At 31.6% G+C, this 25,153-nt stretch overlaps 1 protein-coding gene across 1 annotated transcript in view; it reads left to right on the forward strand.

Moving 5' to 3' along the window:
• The first annotated feature begins 3,307 nt into the window (after nt 1-3,307).
• Nucleotides 3,308-25,153, forward strand: part of LOC143047836 (DDB1- and CUL4-associated factor 1-like) — a 42,440-nt gene continuing 20,594 nt past the window's right edge. Inside the window, exons 1-19 of the mRNA XM_076221134.1 lie at nt 3,308-3,393; nt 4,844-4,987; nt 5,372-5,448; nt 11,260-11,333; nt 13,586-13,702; nt 14,349-14,486; nt 15,313-15,622; nt 15,949-16,085; nt 17,026-17,127; nt 17,691-17,849; nt 19,574-19,614; nt 20,011-20,149; nt 21,132-21,347; nt 21,744-21,913; nt 22,435-22,554; nt 23,055-23,157; nt 23,364-23,483; nt 23,974-24,045; nt 24,604-24,685. Coding sequence (XP_076077249.1) covers nt 4,878-4,987; nt 5,372-5,448; nt 11,260-11,333; nt 13,586-13,702; nt 14,349-14,486; nt 15,313-15,622; nt 15,949-16,085; nt 17,026-17,127; nt 17,691-17,849; nt 19,574-19,614; nt 20,011-20,149; nt 21,132-21,347; nt 21,744-21,913; nt 22,435-22,554; nt 23,055-23,157; nt 23,364-23,483; nt 23,974-24,045; nt 24,604-24,685 — 2,287 coding nt within the window. The 5' untranslated portion in view covers nt 3,308-3,393; nt 4,844-4,877. The remainder of the gene's footprint in view (nt 3,394-4,843; nt 4,988-5,371; nt 5,449-11,259; nt 11,334-13,585; nt 13,703-14,348; nt 14,487-15,312; nt 15,623-15,948; nt 16,086-17,025; nt 17,128-17,690; nt 17,850-19,573; nt 19,615-20,010; nt 20,150-21,131; nt 21,348-21,743; nt 21,914-22,434; nt 22,555-23,054; nt 23,158-23,363; nt 23,484-23,973; nt 24,046-24,603; nt 24,686-25,153) is intronic.

Here is a 25,153-nt window from a genome sequence, read left to right on the forward strand (position 1 = left end):
CAGCAGATTAATATCTTGATCTCAAGAACTCTTGTCATAATGAAATGCGATTCCTTCAACCAACATTCGTAATAAATTTCAAGACTTAATCCCGCTAACATGTTTAACCCAGCCACATTATTTATGTATGTGCCTGTCCCAAGTCAGGAACCTGTAATTCAGTGGTTGTCGTTTTTTCATGTGTTACATATTTGTTTTTCGTTAATTTTTTTCTTCATAAATAAGGCCGTTACTGAGTTTTCTCGTTTGAATTGTTTTACATTGTCTTATCGGGGCCTTTTATAGCTGACTATGCAGTATGGGCTTTGCTCATTGTTGATGGCTGTACGGTGACCTATAGTTGTTAATGTCTGTGTCATTTTGGTCTTTTGTGGATAGTTGTCTCATTGGCAATCATACCACATCTTCTTTTTTATATTAACATCGCTCATATTCATAAGTTTGTTGCCTATAATTCAGATCATTACTACCAGTATATCGGGATTTTTTTTTTTTACTTAAAACTGTTTAAGCATGGGTCCCTTTTCAAAAGTCTTCCAACTGTTACCCTGATTTCGCAAGGTAATCTTTTATATTTTTGTTACGTTTATATATGCTATAAAAAAACACTTGACACTTAAATAAACAGGGCACGGTCATGGAAATGCGTAACTTCGTTTAGTGTGTATTTTAATTTAGACGCCATCTAATTAATTATCGAGTTGACCTCTAAAGTCATCCGATGGCCATATAAGCTAAGTAAACATAAACATAGATATGAAAAGATTAACCAACTCGTGCTGTTGAATTATTCTAGGTCTATTTAATTTCATATTATAGTGGAAATAGTGTTTATCGTCGTTTTTATCTGTATAAGAGTGATGTTTTGTGGATCGAATCAGTCAATCAAATATTTTACCTTTGTTTCACTTTCAATGTTGACATTCTTTTCCTTTAAACAACTTTACACATACAATTTACGTGTTATCCATCTCAAGCTAAGGAGTTAAATTGAAGTTCACATGAATACGGATTCAATGAGGTCGAATTATTCACTTGCAAGTGAATTATTCATAATCGATGTTTTTTGGCTTATTTTGACAAAATTTAACCATACTGGCGGCTCAAGCCGAATTATTATTTCACTATTTGTATTTCATTAATGATTAATGATAGAGCAAAAGAATATATTAGATTTTTTGATAGATCTCGTATCTAGTGTCTCTTTAAGCTGGATGTTCGGTTGTCATGTTTTGGGATTTTTGTCAGATTCTCAATATCCTATGGTTTTATCCATTTGAATTCCTTAAAAAATTTGCCCATTGACCCCCTATTTTTCTTTTTATGGATCTTTTACATGTATTATTATAAGCCATCTGTAAAAGTCTTATGAAATCTTAGTTATTTGAGAATTGAATGCTTCTTTTTGTAACTTCATTGGGGTGAAAAAGCGTTGACCGAAGCATTTTGTATGAAGCGCAGCGCTTCATTCTAAAAATGTGCACACGGTCAACGCTTTTACAACCCTATGAAGTTTCGGCAAAAAGAAGCATTCAATGCTTATAATTACGTTTTTTAAGCAAGAGCATACAAACACGAATTTTATCAAGTTTTATTTCATTTACCTGTGCACTTTATTGTGGGGCCTCGTGTCATCATGAATGATAAATTTTATTGTGTAATGAAACTGCTTAAAGAATAACGCGAGCTTGCAGAGTAGCCAATCAGAATCTCGTATTATACTGAAAACACATCTAATGTAAAAAAAATTAATACTTTTTGAGAACTTTCAATTGTCAATGATAATGCCATTGCTAAGAATATTTTCCCCGCCAAAATTTCAATGGCTAATATCTCGAAAAACAAGCACATTGACTTATATATATGTTTTGCTTTTTTGTTTGCTTTATAACCCCATATCAATATATTCTAGTGTTATGAGAAGCTTGTTATTTTTTCTGGAATATCATTTCTACAGAAATAATTATTACAGTATATGTTCCTAATGGAATAAATGGTATAGAATATGAGTGACAATGTTTATAACAAAGTTTCCATTGGAACTTCTGTTAGGCGGAACAAATATACGTTTACAAAATAACCACTGCCATATAATAAATTTGGTAAATGATTAAATGGTACTTTGGGAGTAATAAGTGAGCGATAATATTAAAGCAGATCAAGTCAGTGGCGGATCCAGGGAGGGGGGGGGGGTCCGGGGGTTGGAACCCCCTTTTTTGGCCGATCAATGCATTTGAATGGGAGCATATAGTTGGACCCCCTTTACTCTGGTTTGGGAACCCCCCTTTTTAAAATGGCTGGATCCGCCACTGCATTGAAGGAGCAGAAGATTCCAATAACATGACTTAGCTAGATATTAAGCCCAGGGCCGTCACTGCCTATGAGGCCTGCCTCCCCTGAATTTTCTACACCAAACATTTTTTTTTTAAAGTAATAAAATGAAATATTGACAATATGTACACGAAGAACTTGAATTTAAATTATAAACAACACAAGTTTACAATTTTAACAGTGTTATCATGATACGTGATATATCTGTCATTTTCCGGATTTTTTTTACCGAAAGTGAACCGTTTTAGTATTTTATTTTGCGTGTGGCCGTCCGTCTGTTATTCAGCATTCGAACGAGAACACATATGAAACTTTGCTTTCGACAATTTGAATAAAACTTAACTATTCACATTTATTTAGGGGCTCCATTAAGCAGAGGAAGTTCCCTTTGTATTGTGAATCTTTTATGATATTGGAAATTCGTTACCAGCTGAATCAGCTGTTGTGTCATTTTTTTAACGTCTCCCGGCCGATCGTACGAGAACATTATGGTCAATGCCTTAGTAGTTAAACACTCCCATTTGTTGAAGCAGAGACTTTCTAAACTAAGTATATACTAGTTTAGAAAGTCCCTGGTTGTAGTTATATATACATGTCTGTTCAGCTTTCAGCAATATTAAAATCAGTCAAGGTCCTCGACAAAAAAAAATCTTGCTTTCTATGATCTTGCTTTATATATGTTTTTTTAACTTACCAGTTTGATTTCTAACAAAAATATCTTTAAATACAGATAATAAGGTAGCTACCATTTGATTTTTAGGGGGGGGACCGATTAGAGTGAAAAATAAAAAGGCAGGACAGAGATTACAACTAAAAAAAATGCAGGACAAAATTTTTCATCCTACATGATTACATGTGGACACGAAACCAGAGACATATAATACTCCGACGAAACTAAGACTCGAAAAGGGGTTTCTTACTTTTAAATATTCCCGCCAAATGCACAATTATTTTTATGGTAAAAATCCGAAAACCGATAGAATGGCTTTTCCTATTACTTTCGTATTCAACAAAAAAAAATTAAGCATGAACGAAAAAGATTGCGGGAAATTTGTTATTTAGGTAACATAAACATGATAAATAAGAGACAGTTTTCAGTGAAACAAGTAGGAAAATTATATATAGACAAACTAAATGTTGTACTGTCGACTTATTCACATGCTGTCCATACGTGTAATCTTTGAAATGCTTACTTTCTCTGTTACTGTAACATAACTAAAAGTTGTTGTGAAATTCACTTTACCAGTATTTTAAATTGACCATACTTTTACATTCATATTAAGATATATGTTGAAGCTAGGACCGAGTATTTTAACTGACACCTGATAACAAGTAAAAAAAATGTTGATATTCAATGAGAATGGTAAAAAGATTGGGAAAACCACATGCACTTCTATTTATATGGATAGTCGACCATTCGTATGGATAGAAACAAGTGCCTGTGGGGAAAACCCCTCAATGTTTATATGTGTAACAGGAGAGCATTTCGGAAAATTTCGAACGGGATGGTAAACATAAATATAGAAGACATGCTCATTCCACCAGACAGATTATCCTGGAACTTAAACATCAACGGTTTCCAATTACCAACTTTCAGAACATGAGGAAAGAATCGTTCTATCCAAGAACAATAAGGGACTAGACTACCTCTTACCACCTCCAGTGCAGGTAGTCTTGAAAGTTTCAAGACTCGCCTACATGAGACGATTTAGACCACCGTCATGGATGTTTTTAACCTCACTGTATATATATAGAATGTACATTTGTATACATGTAGCACAAAAAATGTTAACATAATTTTATCTAAAATATTTACATGTGTATCCAAAAAGTGACAAAATAACACAGGCAATTGTTTCTGTCAATAAGGGGTTTACTATCCATACCCGTACTAAAGTTTTTTAGTAAACCCCATATTGACAGAAATAAGTGCCAGTGCAAAATAATCAGTTTTGTTGATGGTGTCCGCACAATAGTAGAAGTCGAAGTAGAAGCATGATTCTTCATACAAAATCATCTTTGTCTTCTCCAGGACTTGAAGCCCAGGACCACTGTGTTACAAGGCAGTGTGTATACTGACTAAGCTTAACAAATACTACTGTTGTAATCAGAAGTTTAGACAAACATAGAAAAGACCCATTTGATTTTAATGTTTTGTCATGTCTTTTTGGATACACATGTAAATATTTTAGATAAAATTATGTTAACATTTTTTGTGCTACATGTATACTAATTTTTTTTTAGTTCACTACAGATTTCTTCTTGCTATACATTTCATTTTTATCATGAAATCTGTAGACAAAATTAGAATTGGATGCATTTCTCTCAAGAGGTTATGTTTAAGTGAACATCATTTGTGTGCTTAGGGGAACTGTCACTTTTCTTCCCATGTTGAGTGAGTGGTTTAAAAAATATGATTCTACCAACAAAGGTATATTTGATGTTTGTTGTTTATACATGTCATGGGAAGCACTGCTACAATATATTACATATGTTGTTTTTATTTTTGCAGGTTAGAAATATACATTGTATTGTAGAACAGAGATATGGCTGCCCTAGATTCATTGACTAAATTTAATGGTATTTTGGATGAATGGATTACAAATGAATATCGTAACAGACTTGACAACAATGAAATCATTAACATGCTTACAAAGTAAGGAATACCTAATATATGTTGAGTAGATATACAATAAAACAGAGAAACGCTCTTAAGAGTTTTTGAATATACCGCTTTTCTCAACTACTAATCAGATTGACTTACATTTTGTACTGTGTATCTAATAGTTGTGTACTTAGATGAAAAAGGTTATGATCAGGTCTTGAAGCAAAGATTCAAGTTCATTGTATTATATCATACCAGTTTCATTTTATTGTTGAGATACATTGCACTGGCATGAATTATACTAAAATACAATTTAAGTGTAACTTTTAATGATACAATCAATTTCAACTGATAATTGAAAGAAATACATGTATATATCAAACTGTTAAAACTAACACGTAATCACACTTTATTCAATAAGCCTATTTATTACAGGTTATCAGATATTATTGAAAGAGAAACAGAAGAATTTTACAAGATGGACCCAGATCCTTTTGATGATAGACATCCAGGTATATTTTCTTCTATGGATTCTATTTAACTTTATGATCTGTTGGGGGTCAGGAGGAAACCGTATAATGAATTTATCACACACAGGACTATTTCTCCAGCATTTTGTAGAAAAAATGGTTTCCGGATAATAACTTTAGTATAAGCATATTATCTGCATATAGAAAATGTCAACACAAGGTTTGTAACCACTAAAGGAAGGTTTGAATTGATTTTTGGGGTAATGGTGACTAAATGGTCCCAACTGTTTAGGAATTAGGGACCAAAAAAGGGGCCCAAATAAGCATTTTTGTAGTTTCAAGACAATAACTTGTGTTAAATCTCTCTGAAATTATACCACAAGTTTCCATACTACAAAGGGATGGTTAAGATTGACTTTGGGGGTTTATGGCTTAACCTTTTAGCCCCAAAAACCGCCTGTAGGGGTCATGGCGACAACCATTCTTTGATGGCCCATACAGTACGCCCAGAGAGTTTGTAATCGCGAACTCTAATCACCGATTTCAGAGTGTAGCGGTGTGACACCGTGAATCACAGATTATACTCCCAATTTCCTCCAAATTTCTCTCCCAACACCGCGTGGCTGTTAATTGGTTTATTGCCCATCGGATGTACTGAAAATTAATGACGCGTGACAACATAATCGGATTAGCCAGATTTATTACCTTTGTACATATAATCGATCTTGATTGCACCTGTGTGCTTTAAAATACGTTGTTTAAATGTCCTTTCTTCGTCAGATAAAAGTGTGACATTTTCATTTAAAATAAGATAATTATTCTTGTATGTATATGCACATGTCATATGAAATAAAACGTACAAACGTATAAAAATACGAATAAAACACTTATTTTGTATTTTCATTATGGTCGATCAGGTCATAATTTTTTGTATTTTCAACCTTTTATGACCTATCTCAGTGAGCAATTTTTGGTTCATTAATTGTTCAATATTATATAATTAATATCAACTGGCTTAAAACAAAATGTTGTTTTTTACGTTAATTTGTTCAAACTAAACCCAAGAGTTAATTTATCGGATCAACAAGTGAACTCTGTTACTTTCAATTTATTTTGAAATGTAAAATATTATGTTTCACTACCTCGGTAGATTACCGACTTGAAATATTTGAATTTAAAAAAGAAACTGTAAAGTGACAAATCGTTTTGTATGCAATGTGGCAGCCCTATATTCATAAATACTAAGAGACATTCCCCGCCCAGACACAACACAATAATCACAACCTTATTTAATTATATGAAGAAAAAAATCATGTGTTGTGTATCTGTTATGACCTGTTATTGATCTTTTATTATTTAAAATAAAATTCGATTGGCGCAATCTGTATTTTACTGCTCGTTAAAAGTCCTCGGCGAAATGAAAAAAAAAGAAAAAAAGAAGTATTTCAACAATTAATACTGTAGAATATTAAAATGAAATTATATCGTGTTCTACAAGAAAGAAATATGTAAAAAAAAATGTGGATGATTTTTACGATCGACACATTTTCAATTGTAAAAGGACCTTCTAGAGCCTCAATCTTAACCACACAAATGTCAATCATTACAAAGCAAGTTTAAACCTTGAATGAATTTTCCCACGGTTATCCAGAAAGGTCACATGAGTTTACTGTTACGTGATACTATTTCCCGCCAAATAAAAATCTCGTGGACAAAATTGATGTCACTATTTTTAGCATTCAATATTGTGAGCGAAGTCAAGTTCAAGTTCAACCACACACTGTTGATCACTGAGATGGGTATCGTCTTCCCACGGCAATTAATTGCTTTAAAAATATTCAAAGATCACTGTTCTAAATACAACACACAAGTTTACATTCATTGTGCGTAAATAAATATTATGCAACTATAGAAGGATTCCTGTTGTAGCCGAAATGTATTATTGATCCTAAAGTAATGCTAACAAATCGTGAAGAGAAAATGCAGTAGACTTATTAAGCATAACGAATGGTGAAAAGTATTTTCTTTTTTACTTGCATATACAAGTTTTAAGACACATTTTTTTGGGGAAAGACGGCTTCAAGCCGTCAATCCCCTATGGGGTTGACCAGAGTGACATTCCCTCACATCATTCATTTTGTTTTTATAGTGTGGAAAACCCCCCAACAAATCTTACTTAGATTGAAGAGAAGGAGACCCAGACATGAATAGTTTGACTTAAACACTTTTTTACACATTTCCCTTCTGTTTCTCACGAAATTATCGTATCTTGAGCTCTCCTTTGCACAATTTACGTTTCTTTTACAATCCGGAAAAATCAGTATGACGAGATATTCTAAATATACCCTACCTACATTGTATTTTTATAGTGACGTCATTCTTGGTATGCCACACTACGCAGAAGCAGGGATATCCTTCACTGGTTATTTAAATCATTCTCAAAGATCGTGCACTAATTATAAATTTGTATTTGTTAAATTTAAACATCATAATGTTTGCTGTAGATGATTCAAACATCAACATGCAATACTTTAATTTGTAGGTCAACAACTTTCAAAGTAAAAGATCGTGGGGTTACATGAGATAGGGGAGCGAAACGATTTTAATATTTGTATCTGTAAAAATTCTGTTTTGAGAATCTTCCTCCAATTTAGGAGCACCTCAATTGATGAGTTATTGTCCACTAAAATAAAAGTTAATGTATTTAAACACTTAAAATGTGACATTTCCTTGGATTAGTAGTCTTTCATTAAAACTAAATTTCTGTATACCAACATAATCATTGTAATGGTAAAAAAATAAATAAAAATGTTGCATTTTGTAGTTTAAACCTATTTATTCATGAAATTTACAAATATTTCAAATTTAGGATTTGAAAACAAGCTTTACACAGTTTACATCAATCATATTGTTTTTTATTAGTACCTGTTTACCTGTGATGAGAGTTTTAACTGGGAACTTATGGAAATTTAAAACTGAATAGATTTTTCAGTCCACACTTTCTTAAGAAAAAACTTAAAAATCCAATAGTACTGTCACAAAAAATGGAAAATGGCCCTAGCCTGCAGTTCAAAAGTACACAATTAAGATTTCAAAAAATATTGTAGTTGTAGTGAAATGACCGAATTCAGTTGAATTTTAGATAATTAACTATAACTTTAATCAAATGTTTAGATTTAGAAGATGCAGATCTCTTCCATTGGTCCAAATTGAATAATAAACTAAGGAAATGAAATTACATACACAGCAATTGATTTCAATATTGTCAACCTTTCTACATCTTCTAGCTGTTCTCTTTTTCATTCTTTATATGAAAACTATCAAAAGATACCCCCCTTTTTTCAAATAAAAAAAAATTAAATAGAAACAAGGGCCGTCTTTCCCCTCAGAGCTTTTCAGCTCTTTGATTTTTTAACTCACTGCTCACATTTTATATTCAGCGTTAGTTTCTGTTTATTTTCACGCAAGTATGTCTCTTTTCGTAAGTTATATAAATAACCGATAAAAAATCGAGGTCATAATCAAGTATAGTTTTTATGCCCCACCTATGATAGTAGAGGGGCATTATGTTTTCTGGTCTGTGCGTCCGTTTGTTCGTCCGTCTGTCCCGCTTCAGGTTAAAGTTTTTGGTCGCGGTAGTTTTTGATGAAGTTGAAGTCCAATCGACTTCAAACTTGGTACACATGTTCCCTATGATATGATCTTTCTAATTTTAATGCCAAATTAGAGATTTTACCCCAATTTCACGGTCCACTGAATATAGAAAATGATAGTGCGAGTGGGGCATTCATGTACTGAGGACACATTCTTGTTTCTTTATATATAAAACTTTAATGCAATTGAAAGAATTAACAACAACCTTTTGCTTTTAAAACTTTTATTTGTTTCAAGCAGTTATGTAATCGTAAAATGGAAATGGCGTGTAGACTTATTAGCATAACAGAAAGTGAATAATATTTTCTTTTTTACTTGTATAAAAAACTTTGAGACGTGTAATTTTTCTTTAAACTGCCCTCATTTATTTAGCGTTAGTCTCCGTTTGTTTTTACACAATTATGCCTCTTTTAGTAAATTAAATATTTATTTACTGATAAAAAAATGGAAGTTAAAATAAATTATAGTTGTTTTTTAAAACTTGATTTAAATGTTCAGTGTAATTGAAAGAATTAACAACAACCTTTGCTTTTTATTTTAATCTTTCATTTGTTTCAAGCAATCAGATTTTACCTGATAATCAATAGACAGGAAATACAATTGTTTAATTACATTAGAAATCTCGCATACCTCGACTGTCGCCTGCCGGCATAGATCAGAAGGATTAGGGCAATTAGGACACCGCGTCACACCAGACTGGGAGAGATGTCGCTAATACAATAAACAAAAGGTAGCGAATTTACGCGAAAGTCGGAGAGAATACTCCCAAATTTCTCTGAGAATTTAGGGAGTGATGTCGGAGTTCCTGGTGTCACACCAGGAAAAAACTTGGTGTTTGGAGTTTGGGATGGCTTTTGCAAAAATCGTACTGTATGACCCTCAATACTTTTTTTGAACTGTCCAAGCTGAACTGTCATGATAACAGGGACTTCAACCAAGCAGTTCATGATCCATAAACTCTTCTCAGATGTCTGTTTATGAAAATATGGCACTTTGAAAGCCGTTTAAGAGTTCAAAATCAGATAAACGTGAAAAGTAGCAAAAATCAGGTGGGGATGGGCAACTTTTGATGTCCACTACGTAACTGGAAGTGACTGTAGGTATAAATAATTTTCATAAATGCATGCATAGGTGGTACAGGAACACAACAAGGTAAAAAATTGCCAACAGGAGTCTTTCTGTAAAATCTAGGTCACTGTTTTGTCAAAAATCCATAAAAACAAACATTTACGCAGACCTGACTTGACAATAATAATTCCCCTGCAAGACACTCAAGTCCAATATACTCCCAGTTAACATGCATGGACTGCTGTAACTATAGGGTAATACTTGAATGAGTCTTGTCAATGTTCACCTCTCAAGGTCGTTTTAAAATTGGAAAATAGACGGAAAATTACCATTATTCAGTGGGGGTGGGTTCAAACCCGTGAGAAAATACCAATGTTCAACTCTCAAGGTCGTTTTAAAATCGGAAAATAGTCAGAAAATTACCATTTTTCAGTGGGTTTGGGTTCAAACCCATGAGAAAATAATCCACCTCTCACCCCCCAACCATTTAGGACTGGCTGTTAAAGGACAAATGAAACAATTTAAAAGCAGTGTAAGGAAGGTAATCCAAATTAATTTTAAAGAACAATATTTGATTACCTCCCTTACACTGCTTGTAAATTATGTATTAAGAAATGATGACTGTCTTGAATTGATTAGCTGTCAATTTATTTTTAGCAGTTCCTATTTATTAATATTAATTTTAGCCATGACTATATATGTCATTTTATATTTTAAAACTTATATGATGTATTTAAATGGGAAATTGTGGTTGCAAATTCCATTAGAAATTTGAATTGAGATACTGGCCATACAGTTATTCTGTGTCCAAAGTTTAATTACAATCCATATTCAGACCTGTATCAAGCGTGAATATTGTGTCCATTTTCAGGGTTGGACATCTGCAGTCGTATTCAGCTGTGCTCAGCTAAGCAATTTATTTTAATCTGGCTAAATTATTATTTTCGAAACCTTCATTCATACTTTGTGCAATACAAATTCAATTTTGAAAATTAACAGAAATTCAGTATGACCACCAAATAAAGAAATATTGGTTGGTATTGAGTCTTCCTGAAAATAGTCTGTGTCTACCTTACATTAAGATAGCATGGACCTATAGCAGATTCCTTGATAATTTTTTTTCAATTGTAGGAAGATCTAATCCAACCTGTACTCTAGGCCATTTAATGAAAGCACTTTTCAAGAATGATAATTTCATGAACAAGGTATGACTTAACTTAATGTTAATATTAGTGCATTGACTATGTTGACTATATACCAACATGGATAATAATGTAAAATAGTTTTAAGAAATCTAGTTAAAAATGTCAGTTTAACAGTTTGAAATATTTAACTGTTGGAGAAGTCTGTTTTCACAAGTCTCATTATACGACCGCAAATTTTGAAAAAATTTTCGTCGTATATTGCTATCACGTTGGCGTCGGCGTCGTCGTCGTCGTCGTCGTCGTCGTCGTCCGGCGTCCGAATACTTTTAGTTTTCGCACTCTAACTTTAGTAAAAGTGAATGGAAATCTATGAAATTTTAACACAAGGTTTATGACCACAAAAGGAAGGTTGGTATTGATTTTGGGAGTTTTGGTCCCAACATTTTAGGAATTAGGGGCCAAAAAGGGCCCAAATAAGCATTTTCTTGGTTTTCGCACTATAACTTTAGTTTAAGTTAATAGAAATCTATGAAATTTTGACACAAGGTTTATGACCACAAAAGAACGGTTGGGATTGATTTTGGGAGTTTTGGTCTCAACAGTTTAGGAATTAGGGGCCAAAAAAGGGCCCAAATAAGCATTATTCTTGGTTTTCGCACAATAACATTAGTTTAAGTAAATAGAAATCAATGAAATTTAAACACAATGTTAATGACTACAAAAGGAAGGTTGGTATTGATTTTGGGAGTTTAGGTCCCAACAGTTTAGGAATTAGGGGCCAAAAAGGGACCCAAATAAGCATTTTTCTTGGTTTTCGCACCATAACGTTAGTATAAGTAAATAGAAATCTATGAAATTTAAACACAAGGTTTATGACCATAAAAGAAAGGTTGGGTTTGATTTTGGGAGTTTTGGTCCCAACATAATAAGGGGCCCAAAGGGTCCAAAATTAAACTTTTGTTTGATTTCATCAAAATTGAATAATTGGGGTTCTTTGATATGCTGAATCTAACTGTCATGACTGTGTATGTAGATTCTTAACTTTTGGTCCCGTTTTCAAATTGGTCTACATTAAGGTCCAAAGGGTCCAAAATTAAACTTAGTTTGATTTTGACAAAAAATGAATCAGTTAGGTTCTTTGATATGCTGAATCTAAAAATGTACTTAGATTCTTGATTATTGGCCCAGTTTTCAAGTTGGTCCAAATCGGGGTCCAAAATTAAACTTTGTTTGATTTCATCAAAAATTGAATAAATGGGGTTCTTTGATATACCAAATCTAACTGTGTATGTAGATTCTTCATTTTTGGTCCTGTTTTCAAATTGGTCTACACTAAAGTCCAAAGGGTCCAAAATTAAACTTAGTCTGATTTTAACAAAAATTGAAATCTTGAAGTTCTTTGATATGCTGAATCCAAAAATGTACTTAGATTTTTTATTATGGGCCCAGTTTTCAAGTTGGTCCAAATCAGGATCTAAAATTATTATATTAAGTATTGTGCAATAGCAAGTCTTTTCAATTGCACAGTATTGCGCAATGGCAAGAAATATCTAATTGCACAATATTGTGAAATATCAAATTTTTTTTTAATTAGAGTTATCTTTCTTTGTCCAGAATAGTAAGCAAGAAATATCTAATTGCAAATTATTGTGCAATAGCAAGATTTTTTTTTAATTGGAGTTATCTTTCTTTGTCCAGAATCAACTTAAATCTTTGTTATATACAATATACAATGTATATTCACTTTTTACTACCAACTGATAAATTAAAATAATCTTTACCATTCAGTGATAACAAGCAGTTTTTTTACATCTTAATATTTTATGATGTATTTAAATGAGTAGTTATTGTTGCAAACTCCATTAGAAATTTTAATTGAGATTAGTTTTGGAATAAGGGAAAGTGGGATGTGATTAAAAAAATTGGGTTCAATTTTTCTCATTTGAAATTTCATAAATAAAAAAGAAAATTTCTTCAAACATTTTTTTGAGAGGATTAATATTCAACAGCATAGTGAATTGCTCTAAGAGAAACAAAAATTTTAAGTTCATTAGAACACATTCATTCTGTGTCAGAAACCTATGCTGTGTCAACTATTTAATCACAATCCAAATTTAGAGCTGAATCCAGCTTGAATGTTGTGTCCATACTTGCCCTAACCGTTCAGGGTTCAACCTCTGCGGTCGTATAAAGCTACGCCCTGCGGAGCATCTGGTTTAATATGTGATGACTTTTATTGTGGTTATTCAAGCTGTTTTTTTTTTTGTTTATATGAAACTTCATAGAAGTTATTCTTTGATCCTATTTTACAGCTGGTTAACTCTTACTTACTTGGCGGTCATCATAACTTAGAACTTCAGACAGCTGCCTGTCGTCTGCTTTTAGATGTGCTACCTGGATTAGAAGTAGGAATTGTCTTTGTAGAGACAGTAAGTTTATTCATACATAAATTGTGTGATTGTTTTTCCCTAATTCTTATCTCATTTATACTCCCTTAACCGGATGATTTTTTTTTATAAATCTATGTGTGCTTGTTTTGGTTTATATTAATTCTCCTTTGGATTAGTCAGACTTGAATTATGACGTCAAGTTTTTCTTACATTCCTCTGAAATTTGCTATAGTGACACAAAAAAAAATGGTATTGCATAATCAAGTTACAGAAAAAAAAAAAATATTTTGAAGATCATTGGAAAAGAAAAATTTTGTTGGTCTACATATTCCTGCACCAAATCTAGTGCAATACGACATTTCTCCAAAAATTTAACAGTCTCATATAGAGAAATATAGTATTATCCCTGATACAGTGGTAGAATTTATATTTACCTGAGTTCTCACTCATTTAAATACATGTATTGATACAATCTTTGAATTGCAATATTTGAAGTTTTTTATTAACTTTACCCAAGTCTTGAAACTTTGTTATTTTAAGATTATATTTTTTTTATTAGTTGTTAATTGTTATTAAAAATGAGCAGATAATTAATTAAACACTAATTAAAAAGGAAGAGGAAATTTTGATGAAATTAACTTCCATACTATATATAAAGACTAAATTTGTATCTCATTGTCCATAGGAAGGAATAATACGTCCTTTACTGGCGTGGGCAGAGAAAGCAGAAGAGCCCCTGAGATCATATGCCACAGGTCTGCTAGCAGGGGCTATGGAAGTACAGGATGTGGCTGTAGACTATAAAGATGAAAATCACCACCTGGTAAAATATATTTTGATAAAAAAAGTCTTAAAATTCAAACTTGTGCTAATGTTCATGTTTGACAAAGGTGAGACAACTCTTAACCCATTAAAATCCTAGTAAATGATAACAGCACTATTTTGCTTTCAAAGTTGTATTATTTGGATTATCTTTTAAATCTTTGATTTTCCCACTCTTTCAACACATTTGTTTACAATTTACATGATTTTTGTCTTAACTTGAGTCAAAAAGGGAGACATAGATTTGGTGTTTCCGGCATTTGTGTCAAAAGTGTGTTAGTATGTGATTAGGTTAGTTTATAAGAAGCAACTAGTGGTAGGTCATGATATTTTGTATGCAGTTGTATGTAGATTGGCACATCTCATTTCCATGGAGATTATTTGGCCCATCCCCACAGTCATAGTATATTGACTTTAAATATTTTGTATAACTTACATGTTAAGCAGTAACATCTGCATTTTACTATCAAAATATCATGGAGGCGAGACATATCTCTGTTATTTTTTGAAAATCCAGTAAATGACAAACACATCTGTTACACATACTATTTAAACCTTGCCAGAGTTTTGGCAAATTATAAATAAGTTTTTTCTGCAGTCTAGGGTATTTATGTGGCACCCTTATTTTTTTTTTCTATTGATAGAAGAGTTCAATGAACTTTATTTTTTCTCTCAATTTAAAAAAGTTGAAAATTGCTGTAGAAATCAGATTCATCCACCTACCTATTTTATTTTTTTATTCTTGTAATTTAAAAAAAAAATATATTTTTGAGATAATCATAATAAATGTGGGATTTTAATTAAGTATGAATTCTTATATTTTACAGGTATTAGTACTTTTAAAACGTTTACATGAATTGAAATCACAGATGGAAAAGGAGAACCAAGAAAAGATGAAACAAATAGAAAGACCATTTGGACAGTTTTCTGGTAAATCTCGTGGATCAGCTTCTCCTGGTAGATCAGGACTGGTACCCACAAGTAGCAGTGAACAATTCTCTGCTAGAGTCAATAGTGTCCAGATATCACCAAATAAAAGTACAGACAATGGTGTGGAAGGGGACAGTTCATTACCATCACCAACCAAAAGAAATATAGGCAGCAATTCACCAAGGTCACAGCAAATTTATGACCTTGGTAAGTAAACATTATTTTATTTAACAACAGAAAGATTGCTGTGTAATTGTTTTATGAAGAAGTTTTATCTAAAGTTAAGGTGACTTTAGATTCATATCTCTATCGGCATTACAGTTCTTAAGACAACCTTTCTTTTTTACCTTTTATTTTTTACTTTTTAACTCTTTTATTTTTAATAAACATTTTGAGACTTTTCTCATATTTTGTTTTTAAAAAAATCGATGGATGAAAAGTGGTGCGTATTATACACCACTGCATATTTTACATGGCTTAATACAGTAATATTAAAATTCTATAAGTTTACAAATTATCTACTTGTATTGTAGATACAGAGATAAGTGGTAGCAGTTGGACTAATCAACAGCCATATGTCATAGGAACATATTCCATGAGCCCATTAACACTATCAATGAAACAGAGGCTTATTTTACAATATCTCACACCACTAGCTGAATATCAAGAGGTTAGTCACTTGTCATTTCATTACACAATAGAATAGAAAATTTTGGAATGGGAGTAGATTATCTAACTTTGTGAAATTAAGATACAAGTTTACTAGTAAACACAAATAAACATATTGATCAGTCGAACAGTTATCCGAGTAACAGTTTAAGCAAAACTGTATGATTTGACAACACTGCTTTCTATTTTAATTTGAAATTTCTAGATTCACATTTTTGTAAGTAAAGAGCTACGGGTAAATACAACTTAGACTTTTAAAGTTATTGATAGCCTATGGCTTGGGCCTATTCAAAGTTTTTGTCAGAAGTGACTTAATTTTTGGTATTTTAATCTTTATAGAGAGTGAATCAAATTTGTCAACAACAAAAAATGGGGGTTCTGGACCATTTAAGCTCAAAATATTACTTTTAAAGAGGTATGTAAAAGGTATACTTTTTGAATGAAATGATATGGGAAATAGAGGTGATGACATATTTTTATCGGAATAACAAAAAAACTGTCTGTGACACTTATTCCAAAACTGTAATATAAAAAGCAGTAATATAGCTTCAAAGAATGAGCAAATAAAAAAACATAGGTTACCGATAACGAAAAAAAAATATTTTGCCTTAAACCAAAAAATTTGGTTGGAAAATGGTGAAATTGGGTGAAATGTCATTTTAAGTCTTTTACAGATGCACATAATAACAATAATATTTTTTAGTGACAAAAATGCAATAATTTAACATTTTTAGTCAATCAAAATATTAAAATTCAAGTGTGAAATTATGCGCAGTCGAATAGTCCTGATTCTCCTTAAGACTCAGTTGCAATCCAGTTTAGGTGAAAGTATAGTTATTTGGACTACAAAAGATTGTCATAGGAGAAATAACTATTATTTGTAATTAAATAATTTCTTTATTCTAATAAAATGTGACAAAATTGCCCTTTTTCTTTTCCAGCTTCTGAGTACAGCTTTTGAAAAGAACTCATTAGATTTGATATTTTACTATGTTGACTTGAAAAAGAATACTGATGGAAGATTAGCACTAGAAGCATTAAAGGTACCTTAAGACAAATTAGTGAGAAATAATTATTATAACCTGAGGGGATATGGGGGGTATAAACATTATTTAGACACATCCCAACAATTATAAAAAAAAAATATAAAAAAGGTTTAATAGTCTTCAGTAACATAATTAACTCAGCTGGAAAATGATATTGAAATGGTTTTGTTATATTCTGAGAAATTTTGTACTGAAATATAGTGCTAGCATAAGAAAACCAAATAAAACCCACCATTTAATCTTGATTTGAAAACTTATTTTAGTTTTGTTTGAAACAGAGATAAGTGAATTGATATAAATACTCAAAAATATTAGCCACATTGAGTTTAATAACAACAATAAAAATGTTATAACCATTGCTCACAGGGCAGGTGAACTCCACTCCAATCTTTATTGACTGGGACTGTCAGTTTTCCTACGGAATGTTGGTGGTTCTCTTCGGGCACTCTGGCTTCCTCCACCAAAGTGTTGAAAGTGATGTTAAACAAATCAATCAATCAATAACCTTTATCAATAAATATTTTTAGCTAAAAGTTTTAACTCATACTCTTACTTTTTAGTATTTAGCCACACTATTGTGTCACAAGAAGTTTTCTGTTGAATTCCTGCAAACAAATGGAGTACAGAAGTTATTAGATGTTTACAGACCATCTATAGCAGCCACTGGTGTCTCACTTTGTCTGTATTACTTGTCTTATTTTGAAGATGCTATGGAAAGGGTAATTTTCATATTAGTTACAGCTAATTTCCTAATGCATGTAAAACAGGACTTAGGTTAGCTTGCTTGAGTTGTCTGGATATTGTACAATTGTAATTGGGGTAATGTTCAATCAAGTTTTAATATAATATACACAGGTTAAAATATGCTTATAAATATGTATTGTTTGAAGATTAATCTTAATTACAAAGCTTGAAATAACATTTATCCAAACAGATCAAGCAACCCTACCAAAGTTTTATTCTACAAGCATTAGGAAATTAGCTGTAATTTAGATGATTTATTTGGTTCTACAAAATGACAGAACTTAACAATGAAGTGCAGATTTGCATATGATGATACTACAGAGTAAATATTTTATCACTCCTACATTGTTTAACACTATCAAAAGCAAAACAGTTCAACTTCATTCTATATTGAGTTATAAATTAGAAAATTGATAATGTGTCTTCTTAGTCTCTTTCATCTTTTCAACATTTGAGCTTTTGTAAAACCTCATCCCCTTAAATAAAAAAAACCATGGATCAAATGTTTATTATGATACCATTTCATACTAAGAAATTTAATATTTCAGCACAACAAACGGAAAAATATAATTATCTGTGCATGAATTGTTAATAATCCACAATGGTAGAACTAATGACAACAACAGGCATAACAATCTTACCACATATTTTTATTTTTGTATGGACTATTGTATTTGAAACATGCATTTATTATACCCCCGCTTTGAAAAAAGGGGGGTATACTGTTTTACCTCTGTCTGTCCTTCCGTCAGTCCGTCCGTCCCATGAATATTTTTCGTCGCATTTTTCTCAGGAACTACAATATAAGGATTTCTGAAATTTGGTTTCAGGGTTTATATAAGTCTACTACACCGTTTGATGCCTTTTCAGATTCATCACTCGACAACTTCCTGTTTACCGAACACTTGTATTATTTTACACATGATAACCAAGTTGAAAATTTTCGTCACATTTTTCTCAGGAACTACAATACAAGGATTTCTGAAATTTTGTTTCAAGGTTTATATAAGTATGCTATACCGTGTGATGCGTTTTCAGATTCATCACTCAACAACTTCCTGTTTATTGAACACTTGTACTATTTTACATATGATAACCAAGTTGAAAATTTCCGTCCCTTTTTTCTCAGGAACTACAATACAAGGATTTCTGAAATTTGGTTTCAGGATTTATACAAGTCGGCTATACCGTGTGATGCTTTTTCAGATTCATCACTTGACAACTTCCTGTTTACCGAACACTTGTATTATTTTACACATGATAACCAAGTTGAAAATTTCCGTCACATTTTTCTCAGGAACTACAATACAAGGATTTCTGAAATTTTGTTTCAAGGTTTATATAAGTATACTATACCGTGTGATGCGTTTTCAGATTCATCACTCAACAACTTCCTGTTTACCGAACACTTGTACTAGTTTACACATGATAACCAAGTTGAAAATTTCCGTCACATTTTTCTCAGGAACTACAATACAAGGATTTCTGAAATTTGGTTTCAGGATTTATACAAGTCAGCTATACCGTGTGATGCGTTTTCAGATTCATCACTCAATAACTTCCTGTTTACCGAACACTTACATAATTTTACACTATTAAAATTATCCACTTGCGGCAGGGGTATCATCAGTGAGCAGTAGCTCACAGTTTCACTTGTTGTTAATATGTTTCAAAGAAATTTTTCTGTATTTTTTTATAGGTTTGTTTGTTTCCAGAACATATCTTGTCTAAAATTGTTAAGTAAGTAAAACATTTAATAATTCAATGTAATATATGTTAGGGAGAATCTGATTCAATTAGAAGGTTTCTTTGTATGGTTTAGTAAAATTATACATTGCTTGAGTTTTATGTTAGGAGGTATAAGTGAAATTTGTTTTAAACTGCTCTGTTGAACTAAGAATTTAAACATTTTACTTCAGCTTAATATAAAAATATACAAGTAAGTCTGTTTTTAAAATGATATAATTTTTTAGAAATACATGAAGATATGAAAGTGTAGGGTAAGCATTCTACTCACTTAGTATTATGTGAATGAGACACAGTTTGTTATAACTTCAACAAGTTATTTGTTGGACTTTTCTGACATGGTAGAATTTTTTTTTGTAATTTCAGAAATATTTCATTTTTCTTTTTCAGTTATATTCTGTGGCTGTTGGAATGTTCACATAATTCAAGCAGAAGTCATGCAGCCATGTTTTTAGGACAAGCCTTTACATTCAGGGTTATACTGGATTTATTTGATAAGAAGGATGGCCTGAGAAGATTGGTTAATGTTGTAAGTTATTCTAAGAAAAAGCTATGTCAGTCTTCTTGTGAGGCAAAGATTTTTCCCTTTTTTTTACCGAAGGCCTATGATTCAAATGCATTAACAACAAATTAAATCCCCTGATTTAGAAATAGTTAAAATTTGTACAATACTGCAGAAATTCGCATATTAAAAGCTTCATCATCTGTTGTTCAATATTTATAGTTCACTTGATGATTTTTGTCTTGCTTGACAGAGTCAAAAACCAAGACATAGGTTTGCTGTTCAGCGACGTGCTTAGTTAACATGTATTAGTTTAGGTCAGTTCAATGGGCACCATTAGTGGTAGGCCAAAGTAAATTTATTTTGACTTGTATAAGCATTAGTACATCTCAATTTAATGGAGAATATTTGGCCTTATCTACTCAGTCATGGTCTATTGACTGAAAATTTCGCTTAGTTTACATGTATTAGTTTGTAATTAGATCAATTTAATATGAACTTCCAATGTTAATTCAATGATGTTTGGTATGCATATTTATTGGCGTTTGAAAGTATTGTTTCCTAGGATAGCTCCACCCCCTCTTCATGGTTTATTGACCTTGGAACTTTTACATAGTTTACAAGTTAATATTTGTATTTAGGTTTGTTTAAAGGGAATAACTAATAAACAGTCAATGGTATTTGGTATGCAGTTGTGTTAGCATTGGCACATCTCATTTACAAGGAGATTATTTAGCCATGTACTGCAGTCATGATTCATTGACTTTGAATATTTGCTTAACGTATGTAATATGTTTTAAGTATTGCTATTTTAATTCCAACATTTGAATAATCAAAATTACAAAAAAGCAAAAAATATCTCTGATAACAGTTTATTATGTTTCAAATTGTGTTGTTTAACAAAAACAAATACTTTGTACCTTGTGTTTGTATTTCATTATATATAAACATTTTGGTAGAAATTGAAATCTTTCACTTGTGGTGTAAGATTTATTATTGTTTGTTTTAGATAAGTACACTGGAGATCATGAATGAAAATGATGAACAAGTTCACAACACATTGAATGATGATCAGATATACACAATGAGACAGATGGTCCGCCACACTACATTTGCTATGAAACGCTATTTTGAAGCTCACTTGTCACTGAAAGCTGATGAAATACGTAGATCACACTTGAGAAATGATGGAGGTTCTCCTGTACAGGAAACACCAGCCTATAAAGTAAGTAGAAACAATTGAATGGAACAAATGGCACAAAGATGTTAAATCTATGGGTTTCTTTTTATGGTTTTCTGAAATGGTTGACTAATTTGGGATTTAGGCAAAATAGTTGGTTTCAAAAATTTTCATCTCCTACTTTAATTAAATTTTATTATGATTTAATTTTTATGTTTAAAAAGAATATTTATGTTATTACAGATAAATGAATTAAAGTTATGATATTAAATAGAAAGAAAAAGCAATTATGGGGATACAAATTAAAGGGATGTTAAATAAAAAGGGAAAGTAAGAAAATAAGAACTCACTAGACAGAATAACTTAATGAAATTTCTTGTCATCAGAGCACAAAATTAGTTTTTCGAAAGAAATTAAATCTGTTAACAATATATTTTGCAGCCAATAAAAGTATCTGGTGAAGTCGTCCAAGATAATATTGAGTTAATGATGGATCTGATGCCTGTCAGACTTCACTGGGATCCAGAGTTACTCTTCCATAAACTTGGGGGCGTTGTCCTGCTCACCAAATTACTGGCATTGATACCTTCATGGAGCAATTATACTGGAAAGTAAGTATAAGAGCAAATAAAATGTACATGGTTGTATCAGATAAGATAAGGTCTACATGTGAAGAGGATTCAAATTTGTAAAAAAGGGTACAAAATAAGATAAATCAGTTATAATTTGTATCTTATTATCTTTCAATATAAAAATAAGATGATATAACTATCTATCAAAATAAAATGTCAGGAAAGTGATTTACACATTTAAAGTTCACCTTTGGCTTTCAGTGATGATAAATACTAATTACATAAGGTAAGTCAAGTGTAAATAATTCAGAAGAATCAACTAACATTGAGCATGGAACTGTGAGAGCAGTTTAGAATTTTTGCTGACAATATTTGAACTCTACTTGATAAAATCCTAACCTTACATAAGTTAATGTACAAAAATGTACCATATTTTATTGCATGAGTTAAATCTGTCCCATGATTAAACTAATTAAGATTTACAGTATTATAAGTAGTTATATATAGAAGAGGTAAATGTGAATAATTCTAAGCATTTTTTACCTTTATTTGTATTTTAGGTCAGAGACCGTGAAGAATACATTAGATATTTTCACAGTGTGTACAGTTACTCCAAAGACACAGTTAGCTTTACTACAAAGTATTACAGTTCCAGAAAATTTGGTTTATCCTGCCATCAGGTATGATGAATAAATGTACTAGTATAACATCAGACTAATACATGTTTTATGGAAAAGGGATAACTGATGTTTCTGTCAAAAATACAAAATGACAGTGAATTTTCTAAAAAAAGTTTTGATAAGTATATTACATTGAGTTTAAAAAAAAAGAATAAGATTTGATTTTAAAATCTTCTTGGTTAAGTAATAGAAATAGATGTTGATAATGATGATGATGATTGTAATCAAGTTTTAACTTTGTAGACAAGTTTATTATGCTGAGAACTTTTTATAAGATATGCCAAATAAGAGTTAAACCCATATTCCACAGTTTACTGAACACAAAAAATGTGATAGTGTGACATCAATTCATTATTGGGTTAAAAATTTGGTTTAAGGTAGTTTACATGAGGTTATGGTCGCACCAACTTGAAACTTAGTACACATGTTCATTATCATAAAAAAAACATATGCATTTCAAACCATTTTGTGACTTTCATCCCTGTTAATTTCTATTTCAGCATATTTATAAATTTAGCTGATGGTGAAACATTAGCAGAACCAGAAGTACAAAAGTCAGCATTGAATGTTCTCATAAATTGTGTTTGTGGTCCTATAGAAAGGGTAAGATTTTAAATCACACTAATTTCTGAATTTTCAATTTGTGTATCAATATAACACAAATATATGTCTGACACATCCAGGAATAAGATTATTCTTATATAAGTAAAATTGGAAAGAAAATAAGCTGTAGTTTGTGAATGAGCCATTATTTTTGTATACTGTAAAAAAAAAACTAATGTTGAATTAAGTTTAAATTGTTTTTATAGTATGGAGCTGGTGTAGGTAGATACATGAGTGTGGGTAGTAGGAAGAAGATAAACTCAAAGATGGGAGAAGATATTCTCAGTAAGATGTGGAATGGTATCAGAATTAACAATGGCATTATGGTAAGTAAGTCCAAATAGAAATAGGAAGTTCAGTCACTCCATTCTGTTATTTACATGATATGCTAGCTTGTCAACTTTTTCATATTTAGTAAAATCGTGCAATCTTGAATTTGACATGACTTGTGTTGATAACAAGTTCCATGGTTCACATTTATATGGTACTTATTGCTGCAGGTTATGTTTTAGTTTGACCGGTGGACTTGCATTTAATTTGATATTTTTTGCACTCTCTGCTAAGCTGGAAAGGACGGGATATCATGTATGTCAGTTTGTTCTTCCCTATATAGGTTTTAAGTCCTTAGATGTGAGAAAGATACTTTTAATTTATAACTTATAAAGATATTAGCTATCCTATATATACCTGATAGCAATCTTGATTTTAGAGAAGAAAAAAAATGGATAATAAATGACTGAATTCAGTACATGCCAATTCCATTCTGAAAAGAGATTTGACATTACTTATTTCTATGTTACACAATTTTCCTTTCAGGTACTGCTGAAGTTGTTATCTATTAAAACACCAATAACAGATGCTGATTCTATCAGGGCATTAGCCTGTAAGGTTAGTCAAATAATAACTTCTTTAACAATAGATAATTACACATGATAATGACATTTGTCTTTGGAAGATTGTTAATAGCAGCTTGAATTGGGCAAGGTACTCATTCATTCAAGTGCTAAATCTCTGCTTGATTTTTGAAATCCAAATTTGACAAGACAGGAGAAAGGTTTAGTTGTCTTTAAAAACCTTATCAAACTATTTTTTGAACTAAAGAGAAAAATATCTACTATAATGCAAATTAAGTGAAAAAAAACCTATTTAATGTAAGTATTTGCAGTCTGTTAAACACAATACAGTTCTCATTTTCTGTCAGCAACTTTAACTCCTAAATAACCGAGCAGTTTTAATTGTACTGTTAAACGAATCATCATTTTATTCAAGGATTTCCCAAACCATGAACATTTCTGGGAACAGATAGGCTAGATATGTGTTTCTATAAGTTAAGTAAGTTCTAAAACTTGTACCAGAAACTGGATTTTTTTCAAAAATAGGTAGTTTTGGTATGCATTTGCTCTCAACATAAAAATTGTGGTAAACATTAAATGATTTAATTTTCAGGCATTACTTGGACTTTCCAGATCAGAAACAGTAAGACAGATTATCAGTAAACTACCTCTCTTTACTAATGGACAGATACAATGTAAATATACCAAGTCAATTTATTATGATACATTATGCTTCATTTGAATAACAGAATTTTGCTAAGAATAAAATCGACATAAGTAAAAGCATCTTCACCAGGTAAGTTTATTGGGCATGTACATCCCTGTCAGTGGTTATTTTCTAACCTAATAAATTTTATGATTCGTTATTATTACCAAGCAGCTGTGTTTTTTAGTGAAGAGACATAGCAGGATCGATATCAAAAAAATAAGTTCACTTCAATATTTCCACTTACCTGCCTCCTTAACTAATTGCAATTTCCCTCTACTTCCCCATACGTTCGTCAAGTTTTTTAATATAAATACGGTAACACCTCCATTTATCTCCCTTGCGTAACTCTTCAGTTTCTCTCGGCGGCAGCCATTAAAGCACATGCGTTGCTTTCCCTGTACGTTTATGTGGATTATAGAAGTAGTATCGTAAGATGGAGAAACAGGAAGATAAG

Source organism: Mytilus galloprovincialis, chromosome 1, assembly GCF_965363235.1.
Source record: "Mytilus galloprovincialis chromosome 1, xbMytGall1.hap1.1, whole genome shotgun sequence".
NCBI classification, from domain to species: domain Eukaryota; kingdom Metazoa; phylum Mollusca; class Bivalvia; order Mytilida; family Mytilidae; genus Mytilus; species Mytilus galloprovincialis.